Raw genomic sequence first — 14,303 nt, forward strand, 5'->3', positions numbered from 1 at the left:
CCTTCCGCTGACACAGTGAGGCTTCCGGCGCCGCGCATGCGCGGTGGCGCTGGAGGAACTGGGCTGGAAGATGGCGGCGATGGAGAGAGCCGGGAGGAGGCGGGGATTGACGGCTGTTGTAGGGAGCTGCTGGGTCTCGCTCCAGGCTTGGTGCGGGCCGCTGCCGGCGCTGCTTCTCGCCGTGCTGGTGGCGGGTGAGGCTGGCTGGTGGAGGGATAGGGCTGGGCCTGTGTGATCTGGGGCCGACCCCTCGCTGAGGTGGAGGTCCTTTGCGAGGTGGGGCACTGGTAGCCCCGCTGGGTTCGTTCAGCCTGGAGAAAAGAAGGCTGCGGGGTGACCTCATTGCAGCCTTCAGTACCTAAAGGGAGCCTACAAACAGGAGGGGAGTCGACTCTTGGAGAGGGGAGATGACAGCAGGACATGGGGAAATGGTCGGAAGTCGAGGGAGGGCAGATTGAGGTTGGATGTCAGGGAAGTTCTTTGTTGTGAGAGCGGTGAGGTGCTGGAACAGCTGCCCAGAGAGGCTGTGATGCCCCGTCCATTCCTGGAGGTGTTCAAGGCCAGGTTGGATGGGACCTTGGGCAGCCTGGGCTGGTGTTAAATGTGGAGGTTGGTGGCCCTGCATGTGGTGGGGGGGTTGGAGATTTGTGATCTTTCAGGTCCATTCCTACCTGGGCCATTCTGTGATTATGTGAGCCCTCTCCTGTGCCCCCCCACACTATTTTAAAGAGGGCTTTGAAGTGTGGGAGCTCCTGGTTTATCCTCCCTGAAGTGGGCCTGTGTCCTCTCCTCAGGTTCCTGCGAGGGGAATTCGGTTGAGAGGAAGATCTACATCCCCCTGAACAAAACGGCGCCGTGTGTTCGTCTTCTGAATGCTACACACCAGATTGGCTGCCAGTGTGAGTACAGCTGGAGATGTTCCTCAGGGTGGCTGTGTCCAGACAGACGGGATATAATGCTGCTGTCCTGCCTGAGTCAGCATTCCCTGTGTTCTCATCACTGTTTGCTGACTTTTCCAATCCCATTTCAGTCATACTGATGTGTTTCTTCCATATTGAGGATTGGGCCTTAAGAGAGGCCATGTCCTTGAAAATCCATGCCTTGACTGGCACAGAGCAGCATTTTCAGTGCACACAGTCAGTTCCTGCTCAGGGCAAAGCTAAGGTACAGCACAGCATCGTGGCTGCAGATTCTGCTGTCTGTGCCCAGCCAGCATCCCGGGGTACAAGGCAGAGTTGTGAGCCTAATGCAGAATGTATTAGGTGTTAACAAGTTAGGACAGGAAGGGGACAGAGTGTTAGGAATTAAGAAAGTGACATCTGAAGGGACTGGAGGGTTTGGCTTAGCTGCTTCTGCACTACTTGCTAACTTTGTATGTTTTTTGTCATATTAAGGTATAGGAACAGGACTGCTTAGCTAGTAGAAATGAGAAGAAAAACAAGGCAGCCCAATCCACATAGTACTCTTTCCTGAAGTTACTGTGTGTAGAAAGGGGTTCCTATGAGTCAACGTTTTGTTAATTTGTAATTGAATTTTGCTTCCTGATTGAGTCACTCCTGCAGCAGAGGTTGTCAGCTGCCACTGCAGGGCAGCACAGCGTAGTCTGACAGGTAGCACAAGGTGCATTGTTCCCTGACTTCTGCCCTCTGACGTGAGTCTGGTGTTAGTGCAGACACGGGCATGGGGTTCTGCCTTCTCAGTCATAAGCAGTGTCCAGTGATAGCCATTACTAACTGTGGGCTTGTTTGTATCAGTGGATTCCTGTAAAAGTGTTTTGTCTGCCCTCTGCTTTCTTTGGTATGGGATGAAATGCCAAGCAGGGAGACCTACTCAGTTGCTCATCCCCTTTGTGGCCGTGATCTTTTGCTCTTATTTCTCCCTGTGCACCTCCAGGCCTCCTGCTGAGCTCTCTTTGAGCTCCCAGTTTCTGAACTTGCAATCTTTAGCAATCCATTGCTGCTGTGACTGTGTCCTTGAGACAGGCAGATCCTGTCTTCCCCTTGTGTTTTTCTTCCTCATGTGCTTTTCTGTCTTGAGATCTCATTTTTCTGCTGTATTATGCCTTACTGCCTGCAGCTCAAGTCAGTGCTCAAACAAAGCAGGCTTTTAAAGCTCTGAGCTTGTTTCCATTACTTTTTATTCTGCACTGTTCACTGTTTTTTCCTGAGAAACTGCTGTTCTTCAGTGTCAGTGAAACGGTGCCACTTCACCAAATTGCTTCCTCCATCTCTCATCTCGTATCAGCTGTTCTTCCTTAAAGCTCTTCGATCCATGCTGCCCTATTTTGGGGTTGTTGAGGGTGTGAAGGAAGTAGAACACAGTGAAACATGAAGGGTATTTTCTCTTTCCACAGCCTCCATCAGTGGAGACACAGGGGTGATACATGTGGTCGAGAAGGAGGAGGACCTAAACTGGGTGCTTGCTGATGGCCCACACCCACCCTACATGATATTACTAGATGGAAATCTCTTCAACAGGTCAGTTGTCATAGTTTTTATCTTCCCTAGGTCACAGGAGCCCAAAAGACCACTGTGGACCCATAATTTTATGATAAAAAATGTCATTTTTCAAATGAGAGATGGCAAAATCATCTTTGACTGTACTGAAGTACAGTGAGGGTGGCACTTTTGTTTTTACTGTGTTTTACTGCATGGGTTGGTTGAAGTTTTCTGGTTGTTGCCATCTTAATACAGTTCTCAACTGGTGAGGAGAAAGGTTATTTTGATCAAAAACATCATCGTGGGCTTGAGCATAGCATGCATCAGCAATGACACGTCTTGGATTGTAACTTTTCATTAATGAATTCAAAATATCACCTATGTTTTCTCTGTTCCAGGAAGGTAATGCAGCAGCTGAAGGGAACCTCACGAGTGTCAGGCCTTGCAGTGTCTATTGCCAAACCTAACCCTCCCCAGGGATTTTCTCCTGGTTTGAAGTGCCCCAATGATGGGTTTGGTAAGGAAATGTTAAGTTTTTCCTATTGCTGGGAGGAGAAGTAGTGCCATTACATTGTAAGGTCAAAGCAAGAAGGGCAAAGGGCACGTGAAATTGCAACTTCACATGTCAAAATTCGTCTAAGATAACCTGCTTGATATGTCCTTTTGAAATAACTGGTCTGAGCTGGAATCTCATCAGTTCTTAGTGAGGCCTGGACTGATGTTTGGGGGAAGACTGATAAGCTGGATAAACCAGCATGAAATCACTATTCAGTCTAACCAAGGTTTGCTGCAGTTTCTTTTTCTTTCATTTTTGAAACACAAACTTTTTCCACACCTTGTCATTAAAGCTTGATTTTGCATAAAGTGGATGAAACCACTCTGAGCCATTTGGTACTGTTTCTGATTCCTGCCTGAGTTCCCCACGTGATTTCAGTTAGGTTTTCACTTTACCATTTATTTATTTTTTCAGGCAGTTAATTTACTGTCTTACACTGTGTGGAGAGAAATTGCCTTTCTGTAGTTTGCACTCAACTTTCTCCTCCTCAGCTGTGAAGGATGATGTGCAAACTCTGAGATGAGTTTGTGCTGGCATTTGTTGCCTCTTTGCCTTCATGCTGCTTGCTCAGTACCTAGGTGTTAAAACCATTGGCACATTACAGATGCCTTAGGGGTATTTCCAGCACATGATGAGCTCAGAAAATGCTGTTTAGTATGTTCCTCCTTTTGGAGTATAATGTTTCTCTGTGTGCCTCCACTGCTCTCTCAGCATGTGATAAATGCTCACTGAGTGCTCCTGCCAGCCTCCTGGCATGGGATGGCTTTGAGCATGCATGTTTTCTATTCTCCATGCGTGGCACAGCGTTCAGACTCTGCCACTCTGCCTCATGCAGTGACCAGCTCCACTTCTAAGCTTTGTCAGCTGGTTCCCTAGCCCATAATGGTGCTCATTCTGTTCTTGCTGCCATTTTCTCAGCAGGCCCTACCTTTGCTGTAGTTTGTTATTCTCTCTGCAGGCTCAGATTTGCCCATTTCTTTCTGTTTCCAGGTGTCTATTCCAAAGACTATGGCCCTCAGTATGCACACTGCAATAGGACTGTGTGGAATCCAGTGGGGAGTGGGCTTTCATATGAGGATTTTGACTTCCCCATTTTTTTACTTGAAGATGCCAATGAGACTCAAGTTATTAAGCAGGTACTTAACTTTCCCAGACTGTGAGAGAGGGGAGCTGCCACACAGTTCAGGAAAGGGGCCTGAAATTGAGCTAACTCAGCACAGATGTTGTCACCTACAGAAAAAAATACATGATCCAGCTTTATAAGCAGTACATCATACGATTACAGACAAGTTTCGTGATGATGTTTATTTCTGTCCAGTGTTACCAAGACCATAACGTCCCTACTGATGGATCTGGCCCTGAGTACCCTCTGTGTGCCATGCAGCTTTTTTCCCACATGCATGCTGTCACCAGCACTGTTACCTGCATGAGACGCAACTCCATCCAAAACACCTTCAGCATTAATCCAGGTGAGCAGATTTCTCTCCTTGTCATGATAAAACTGGTGAGCTGCAGCTGACAAGATTGTCTTTCAGTTCTCTCTGCTGTAATCTCAAGTTTCAAGCAGTGTTGTTTCTGCTTTTTAGAGACTGTATGCGATCCTCTGCTTGATTACAATGTGTGGAGCACCTTGCACCCTATTAATTCATCTGAAAAAGTTGATCCTAAGAAGGAGTTTATTATGGTTGCTACACGGGTAAGTATCTCTTAATCTTGCTTTGCAGAGGGTGGACTGGAAGGGTTATGGGAAGATGTCAGTGTAGGGTCTTGTGAGAATACACTTCTCTTACTTATTTCCATTTCTTCCTGTGCTCCTGCCCTTCGTTTGGATTGGATTGGCTATTGCACTTGATGTTTGGAGTTTCATTGGGCAGTATAATTTGATTTTTTCCCTTATCAGTGGCATGAGTGGGATTAAAAAGAGGTAGCAGATTTGCTTTCCCAGTACAGTATCCCTCTGCACATTTCTTATGCCTGCTGTTCATGCTTACAGATTGACAGCCATTCCTTCTTCTGGAACATTGCACCTGGGGCAGAGAGTGCTGTCTCCTCTTTTGTGACCCACTTGGCTGCTGCTGAAGCCCTTCATAAGGCATCAGATGTTCATTTGCTGCAAAGGAATATAATGTTCACCTTCTTCCAAGGGGTAAGAGCAGCAGCATCGCTCCACCATTTGGCTTGTTTCAGAGTAGCAAATCAGCCTTTGGCTCCTTGCAAATGAACTCTTTCCTACCCTTTGTGCAGAGTCATTTATCTGCATCCCCACACCGTGGTTCTCTCCACTCCCCTGGTGAGAACAGGATCTTAATTTCACTGGGATGACAACAGCAGATGGAGCTTCCAATGGGGCAGCGCATATTCTGCCCCACAGTTCATTCTGGATGAATAAGTCAAACTTTACTTTTCCTCCTGTCTCTTCCCACTGTGCTTCTCTGTATGTCCCACTCCCATTCAGAATGAACAGCAATGGCTAGGCTTTAAATTCTGAAACAAAGCCCAGAAAAAAAAATCTAGATTAAAAATATATGCGTTGACAGCATCAAAATGTAGTTCATTTCTGAGAGCCCAGCACTGGAGTTGGCAGCTGTGGAAAAAAACAGAACAAGCTTGTGGAGGAGAGACTGACGGCCAACAGCTGATGTTCCCCTGAAGGCATCTACATTGATGGCTTCTTTTGTGCAGCTCTGTGAAACTGGCTCCCACAGCCCCATGCTGTGGCCATGTGATTCCCTTCATTCACCCTCCCCAGCACATACATCCCTATTCAGAATTTCCCTCAGGGAGGTGAGCGTACAGCACTGTAGAGCAAACACTCTCTGTCGTGCTCCCAGAATGTAAGTGGAGTGATAAGACTTGGCTGTATAATAGTCCAGAGGAAAGTCTGGTGGCTGGCTGACTTCGTTGTCCTTTTCTGTCATGGGGATTCTCTTCTTTGGGGCATTGATTCATTCTAGACAATGCTCAGCTTCTTGCAGTTCCCATGACTGTTGATGTCATCTTGCCTTCCCTTCCTTTTTCTAGGGAAACAGATACCCCTCCTTCCAGGAGAGCTTCACATGTTTAATTCCTGGAATGGAGGATTTGCCCTTTTCCCTGACTTCCTCTTCTACTCACCCAGAAACAGAGGGGTTGTACACCAAAGTAGAGGGTGTAGTATTGCCTCTCTGCTGTCACTCACTTGCAGTATCATTGTGAGTTATCAGTACTTGCAGAAGTCTCTCTCTGTGCCTTTCTTGCTTGTGCAGTAGCTATCTCCTGGTTTTTTGCTGTTTACCTTCAATTTTGCCTTTTGCTGCATCTCAGCCTACAACATAATATTTCCTTTGGTATTCTGGTGTCAGCCAGGCTATGCAAACCTTCAGAAATACTTGGTGCAGCACTTAGCCCCCAAACTTTTGGTTTTGTTCCACCTCAGCTTCTCAAATGATGCTGTTAATTGGGCCAAGCAGCGTTCTGTATGTGAGTCATGCGTGGATTTGTTTCTTATTTCTTTTTATTACCTTGTTGCAGGAGACTTTTGATTATATTGGCAGTTCACGAATGGTGTACGATATGGAAAAAGATAAATTTCCTCTCCGTTTGGAGAACATCCATTCTTTTGTGGAGTTGAATCAGGTGAGAGACGAGCTGGGGGATATTTTTGATTCTTTATTTGTCTGTAATCATTTAGGTGTGGTTTTCTCAACCATCGTTTTTCACTGCTTTGGTTGTTCTTTTTTCTGATCAGGATTTAGTCATGCCCTAGTATGTGTTGAAGGGGTTTTGTTTCTTTCCTTGCAGGTGGCTCTAAGGAATGGCTCCATTTTGTGGATGCATACAGACCCCGTCTCTCGATTGAATGCAACTGTTGAGCCCCAGGTGAGTGAAAGCAGTTTGTAGTTGTTCACCTAACTGAAATTCTGAGGCATCCTTAGCATTTTACAAACGTTCAGGATGTTAAACTTCCCAGATAAAAAAACAACTGCACATTCAAAACAAAAAGAGTGGAACAGTGCTGTTTTCTCCTTTTCAGATTAAAAACCTGCTCGATATTCTGACTAATAGCAGCATAGGAGCAAATGTCACTTTCCAGGAAGTTGGATTTTCTCAGTCTCTTCCTCCATCTTCATTCCAACGCTTCCTTCGAGCCCGGCACATTCCTGGCGTTGTCCTGACCGACCACCAGGCTTCCTTCCAGAACAGGTACCACTCTGGGCTGCCCCATGGCCAGAGGCAGTGGGGCCGGCAGAGGGCAGCCCCAGCTCCTGCAAGGCCTCTGCCAGGCCTGTGCTGCCCAACACATGTGGAACGGCAGGCTGGGGGGAGTGGAGGAGCAAACGTGTGCCATGTAATTGAACAAGCGCAACATAATTATTCTGACAACCGAAAGAAATCCAGTTTTGTACAGAAAATGTTCCCCACAGCTGGCTGGGAGCCAGAGGTGAGCAAATGGCAACTGAGCGTGCCTAAGCCTCATCTGTTCTTCCAGAAGCTAGATGCTTCTTTTTTTCTTTTTTTTTTTTTTCCATATAGCTTTCTATTTATGATGGCAGAAAGCCCCAGGCATTACAAAGGGCACTTTCATTCACCTCACATGACCCTAATACTGGGTGTTCCTTAGGGATCTGCTTCTCTTCAACTTTGGAAATGGGGATGAGGGGTAGAGGATAGATGTCCCCTTTTCGCTTCTTCTCTTCTCGCCTTTTCCCCTTCATCCAAGCTCTTCAAATTGTCTCTTTGCCTTTTCTACCCTCTCTGTTACTGAGAATCTCTGGCATGATCAAAAGGAAGTGGCTTCCCTTTCTTCCCTTTTAGCTCTAAATGTGCACTGCTTTGAAGGTGCAGGAGGAGCTGAGGTGAAGGACAGCACACTTCCCTGGTCTGTGACCATCTGTAGGCTGGGGAGATCGATCCCAGGTTGTCTGGGAATGTCAGGTGTATAGACCATGCAATTCCCAGTTCAGCTGTATGTGTTGCAGACTCTTTGGTATAAATCTCTCCTAAAGTTTGCTTGGAATTCCTCACTGCCTTTAAAACAAGGCATTAATAAAAATCCACTAGCATGACTTGCTTTGAAAGCTCTCTTCCCACGAGACCTTCTGCATGAGTTGTCCTTGCCTCAGTTTCTCTATCCATTTAATAGATGGGGGCTGTCGCCCACCTGAAAGCTAATCACAGCTTGTAAATTGCTTGGAGATCCTCAGATGGGAGAAGCTGTGGAAGGGCCAAGTTAATTATAAAGCCTCATTAAATGGTTTAAGGAGCGTGTGGCAGGGCAGTGCTTTGGCAGAGCTGTCTCTCTGCTCCCAGGAGACTGCTCCCACTGTTTGCTTTAAGCACACTCTGAATTGAATTCCATGCCCTGTGGTTTCTTTCTGCTCCTCCCCAACCTCTGTTTGCTTTCTTCTTTTCAGATACTACCAGAGTATGTACGACACTCCAGAGAACATCCGGATGCAATACCCCGAGGGGCTTAGCCCCGAGGAGACCCTGGAGTATGTTACAGACACAGCCAAGGTTCCAACTTTACATTTTCTTTAGCTGCTCTGTCTGGGATGGATGGGGCTTTCAGTAGGGGCAGATTGCAGGTGGGCTCACAGAGAGAGGGGGAAGAAGGTGGGAATGCTTTCAACGTTTCCAAAGGCAATAGGCACTCAAATGCTGGTGCGATATAAGCATGTTGATGGATGTGTAGGTTCTGGCTTGCTCTTAATTGTTTTGCTGGGTCTGTCTATCTTGATTAACACAAAGTACTCTTCCTTTGCAGTCTCTGGCAGAAGTTGCCACAGTGGTCGCCCGTGCTCTCTACCGGCTTGCAGGGGGAGCCAACGACACCTCTGCTATTCAGGCAGATCCAAAAACGGTACGAGCAGATGGAATTGAGTCCCTGGCATCTATGATGAGCCCTCACGTACTTCCCTTCTGTCTCTGTTTATGTGTGTTTACACAGCATGCTGTCCTGTCTGTCTCCATGAGGGCTTTGCCTCTCCCCCCCTTTCTCCATCACAGCTGAATGGAAAAACTTTCACTCTACTTCCTTGCCTTTCCGTCTCAGGGCAAAGAAGTGGAAACTGAGGTGAGGTGGTAGCGTGTGCCACAGGGATCAAGTAAGGAATCGATGGATCTGGAATGAAGCCTTTGTTTTCATATAATGTACAGTTGTGACATATAGTCTCTGCTTTGCTATGCTCTTGGTCTCTGTAGTGAAAAGTGTATTCTGTGCCAAATAATCTTGAGAGATGTAGCCATTAAGACGCTGTGTTCTTTCCTCTTTGTATAAACCAATTTACATTTCTTTCCAGATCACTCAAATGCTCTATGGGTTTCTGATTAAAATGAACAATTCCTGGTTTCAGTCCATCATTAAACCAGACCTGAAAGGGATTCTGGGTAAGCAACATAGGGAAGAACACAGGGATGTGTTTGACCCCATATGTTACCTGGCAACTTTGTAAAGCTCCACAGTATCACTGCTTCTGGCATTTTCCCCATCAATTCCAATTCTCTGACTGTTCCAGGTGATGATGTTCCCCAGCACTACGTTGCTGTTTCCAGCCCTGTGAACACTACCTACCTTGTGCAGTATGTTCTGGCCAATCTCACAGGCACTGTTGTTAACCTCACCAAGGAAGAGTGCTTGAACCCTGAAAAAGCACCTAATGCTGAGAAAGAAGTAAGTGCCATTAGAGTGGCAAGGACAGATCTGCTGTTCAATTTTCTGGTTTTCTGCTTTTGAGGGAAGCTAGTTAGGATTGCTTTGTACTGCCTGTAATCACACATGGGAGAGCTGGATCAAATCCTTCAACAAGAAGGCGTTTTGACACTGAAGGGCAGAGGAGGAGTAAATGAAAGGATCCCCTGATAATGAGAACAGTCAGAAAAACCCTCCTCTCTCTTACCAGAAGACAGTCTGGTTATTTGCTAGTGCCTCGCTGTCTCCTAATGTCTTGTTTTCGTTGCAGATGTATGACTATGCCTGGGTGCAGGGTTCCCTGGACCCTAATTCAACATCACGAGTCCCCTACTGCGTTCGGTCAACCGTTCGCCTGAGCAAAGCACTCTCTCCTGCCTTTGAGCTGAGGGAATGGGGATCTACAGAGTATTCCACATGGACAGAGAGTCGATGGAAGGAGATCCGTGCCAGAATATTTCTAGTAGCCAGCAAGGAGCTAGAGGTGAGTTTGCACTTTGCATAGTGCCTTAATAGTGAGTCGTCTCTGTGGCTTTCTGACAGTGACCACCCCAGCCCCATTCAATAAAACTTCTATGAGATTTTTGTCTTATCTTTGTTGCAACAATGCTAAGTATTTCTCATCCCTTCCTAGATAATCACTTTGGTTGTGGGCATTGCCATTCTGGTCTTCTCTCTTGTCGCCACACATTTTATCAACGCCAAAGCAGATGTACTTTTTAGCATCCCTCGGGACCCTGGGGCTGTGGCTTACTGAAGATGCTCTCAAAGCATGAGAAGTCTTAGTCCTTGGATTACAAATATCAAAGAGAAAACTACACTGGAATGCCCCTCTCTCTGGATAGGGACGGAAATGGTTCTCTCCAGAGCCTCCATGCTCAAGTTAGGAGCCCTGAAATGTTAAGAGACTGTGTGCCTATCAAGCCCAAAAGAAATTGTGACTGAGAAGTTCCCGAAGCCTTCTGTTTTTAATTTGTCCTTACTCTGAGAGACGTGAGAGGATTGTTCCTGAATGCCACCGAGGTGACAAAGCAATGGACGTGTTCCCTACGTGATGGTGAGGGTGGGAGGGGTATTTTCTCTGGGATATGTGTGGACCAGTGCATTTCCATGGTGTCCAATAGCATGGGTTGCCTGTTAACGTCCAACAGTTGCTGTGAATCTGTGTACATACTACAATGCAGGGAGGACAAGCGTGTTTAACACATGATTAGTTGTAAAATATCCTTTTTTTTAAATGGTGCAATATTTTCTGGGTTTTGTATGTATATATATAAATAGTTCTGTTTAATTAAAAAAGAAATCTCTGCTTACAGATTAACCCATTGCCTGCATTATCTTTAGTTGCTGCCCAAAGGACCAAAATCAGTGGGTGCTGCAGTACGTTTTGGTCTTGGGAGGAACAGCATTTGTTTCAGCTTAGACTGATAGCTCTCCAAGGCAGGGATGGCTGCTCATTTCTTACAGTGCTGTCTGTGGTGATGCCTTGGTTCATTTTAGGCACTGGTATATTAAACATTTAATAAAGAGCGTGCTCGCAGCAGGACTGGGCTCTGAGGGCCAGCAGTGATGACTGACCAGGCATTCAGCCATTCCTGCTTGTTCCTTTTATGTGAAAATCCACCTGTTCTTCAGCAGTGTTGATTCAAAGATGTGATAGTGCTGTTGTCCAAAGTGAGGAGCTCAAAAACAGGTAGGGAGGATTAATCACAGAAATCAGAGCTGACTAGCACTGAAGCCAGCATCGTTTTCGCTTCCCTAGAGGGCTATGCAGGCTTATTGTGTTTAAGTCTTTTCTCAACTAGACATAAACTCTGGAGTTTTAAAGTAATTCAGACCTTGTGCTTTCAGTGCTTCCCTGAGGGAGACTTTTTCCAGTTGCTAATGCATCTTGCTATCAGGAAAACTGTTCCTGATACTTGGCAGAATGTTTCAGTGCCTGATTTATTTTCATTTCTTCTAGCAGCACCGAAGAAACTGAAATCTCAGTTTAAATGGAGATATCTTTTTTTCATAGTAAGGGTTTTCATAGCCTCTAACTCCTAATCTTTGGACAGAATGAATCAGTTTCCCCCAAATTATTGACTATTTATGTGCTGGAACATGCTTCAGGTGAGATAGAAGACCTCAAAACAACATGTGATCTGACAAGAGTTTTGTAAAGTACATTTTCCCCCTCGTAAGGTAAGTGGGTTGTATTTTCTTTACATAGCCAATTAATTTCAAACCTAGATTGGATGCTTGGGTTTGGGCTTTTATTTTCATTAAGGCTTCTGGTTGGGTTTTGTTGGGTTTTTTTTCTCCTCTCCTCGCTCGTTTTCCCCACACAAACAGAAATAAACCCTTTCACCACTCCCAGCCCCATTTTCCACTCCCAGCTTTTTGTTCCGAGCTGCTCTCTGGCGAAGCAAACAAACAGCTGCCTCCGTTGTCTGTGCCTATGCCACTCCTCAGATGGCCAACAGGTCTCCCTGTGGACAGTGCAATGAGCAGCCCTCCTATCAGTGGCTGACAAGGGGACGGGAGAAGCAAGGGGCTAAGCTGGCAGCTGCTGTGGCAGAGACACATTTTCCATAATGCTGCCAATGCTGGAGAACACCAAAAGTCTTCGCTCGACTGTCAGCCCAAAATTTACCCCTCATCATAGATCTGTGTGTCCTTCAAACTTACGGTGCCAGCAGTGTTGCTGAGCAGAAGGGTGAAAGGAAAGTAGCCATCAGTGTGCTTCCAGCCCTCCTCATTGTGTTTTGCCATGGTCAGTAAATTAGTTTTGCTCAGCTGGCTTTTGATGATCGGGCTGTGCTGCTCGGATCTGAGCCTCAATTCCTCTGGGAATTGGGCCTGAGTGTAGGATGAAAGGGGGTGGGGAAGAAAGGGGATTGCTGGATTCGTTGGGAAGTAAATGAGCCACAGGAGCGAGTCTGTGCCTGGGTTTCTGTGCCTTGCCCTCTCACAGTGCCCATTCCCATCTGTGGCACGAGCCCGACTCCTGCCCTGCTTCCCAGTGGTGAGGGATGCTCTCGAGACCGTGAGCTGAACAGTACTTAAAATACAGAGGTGTAATGTTGGAGTAGAAACGATGTTGATGATAGAAGAGCTGCTTTTTGTGTCATGGAGAATGAAATCCCATTTTATATGGAAACACACATGCATCTTTCTCCAGATTGTAAATGGGGCGCGCCAGGAGGAGCTGGAATCAATATGACCAATATTCAGTTGCTCAGTCTCACCGCTGATCTCCAAACAAAGAGCTGACAGTGGATTTGGGAGTGCTCATTCCCCTCCGCTGGGACTGGGAAAGCCTTTGCTGCTTTTGTGTATGGCAAGTAAATTGCTGCCCCTTGGGGAGCTGCTGTTGGCTGGTTTAAGCCCAGAGTTCGTGCTTTATCCCTGCAAATGCTCACTCTTAAGCCATCCTCCCCATGCCTTCACTCTGAGTACAGTTATCTGCAATAGGTGCATGTCCCTAGCTTGAAAATAAAATAAGCTCGACTCCCTGTTTATCTTCCTTTACAGCATGCAGTAGCTGCTTTGGTTTGGAGCTGAGCACGTCCCCGTTCCTCCTCCCATCCTCATACAGCAAGCAGCAGCTGTCCTCAGCTGCGCCAACCTTAAAGTTGATAACTCCCCTGATACACTTTTCTCCATCACTCCTGAGATTATGTGCATTAATTAGAGCATCCCTAATGCTAATAAGCAATGGGGAATACGGGCTTTCTTAGTACGTAAATGTGGAAAGTCGTTTGAGTGTTGGTATAAACGTAGATTTATTTTTATCTTTGCAGTAGGAGCAAAATTACCGAGTTTTTGAGGTGCAATTGCTTGCATTTGGATGGGTGCTGGCTAAGTAAGGTAAAGCTGAAGTCAGGGACCTCATCTCTGCTCCCATTCGTGCTGCTGCTGCTCTGGGTGACAGTGCAAAGCTGGTGGTACGGCCTTCCTTGAGGTAGGTTGATGCAAGCAAGATAATTCCCATGTTCAAAGCCTGTTCTCTGTGATAATTAGATAAGTTTGCATGGGGAATTATGCGTAGCATATGGAAAGCAAACAACTTTGCTGCTCATGTCTGCTCTTCTTTCGAAGCTGCCACTCACAGCAGCGCACCCTCTTGGTGTGAGGAAGGTTTGCAGCAAGCACCACTCGTGTGTCCCAGGTTGTCCAGGAGGACGTGGGTCAGTGGGGAAACAACTCATAGGATCACTCCCTATTTTCTTGCTATGAGAAACCTTTAGCAAGCTTTGTGCAATGACAGAGGTTACCACCCCTCCAGCAGCATTATTGAAGGGCACAAAAGCTCCCTCCAATGCAGTTGCTGCATTGCAATCAAGTGCAGGTACTGGGTAAAAAAACATTCTCTTCTGCCTCTCAGACTTTGGCTTCTTCCAAAGCATGAATATTGAGTTTCTTCCAGAACTTGAAGTTGTTTTACATCATTCTTGGTCTAACCTGTTCTTCCTGATGCACACAGATGCTGGGCAGCTTTGAGTGCTGTCCAAGCACTCAGCATCCTTGGTGTTTTTTAGGCATTGAATTCAGCAGGTTGCTTATTCTGCTGGTTAAGTGGGGTGAAGGGTTTGGGAGATCATTCCTGCTCCGTGTTTGACCAAAGAAATGGGAGAAAAGGGAGAACTGTGCAGTC

At 46.4% G+C, this 14,303-nt stretch overlaps 1 protein-coding gene across 1 annotated transcript; it reads left to right on the plus strand.

Moving 5' to 3' along the window:
- The first annotated feature begins 45 nt into the window (after positions 1-45).
- Positions 46-11,179, plus strand: NCSTN (nicastrin). The gene is made up of 17 exons (XM_048929084.1): positions 46-194; positions 795-899; positions 2,354-2,477; positions 2,837-2,955; positions 3,985-4,130; positions 4,313-4,463; positions 4,581-4,690; positions 4,988-5,140; positions 6,505-6,609; positions 6,775-6,852; positions 7,007-7,176; positions 8,388-8,490; positions 8,741-8,836; positions 9,276-9,363; positions 9,492-9,646; positions 9,936-10,148; positions 10,299-11,179. The coding sequence occupies exons 1-17, from the start codon at positions 71-73 to the stop codon at positions 10,419-10,421; spliced, it is 2,163 nt and encodes a 720-aa protein (XP_048785041.1). The 5' UTR covers positions 46-70; the 3' UTR covers positions 10,422-11,179.
- The last annotated feature ends 3,124 nt before the right edge of the window (positions 11,180-14,303 follow it).

This window comes from Lagopus muta, chromosome 29, assembly GCF_023343835.1.
Source record: "Lagopus muta isolate bLagMut1 chromosome 29, bLagMut1 primary, whole genome shotgun sequence".
In the NCBI taxonomy this organism is placed as follows: Eukaryota; Metazoa; Chordata; class Aves; order Galliformes; family Phasianidae; genus Lagopus; species Lagopus muta.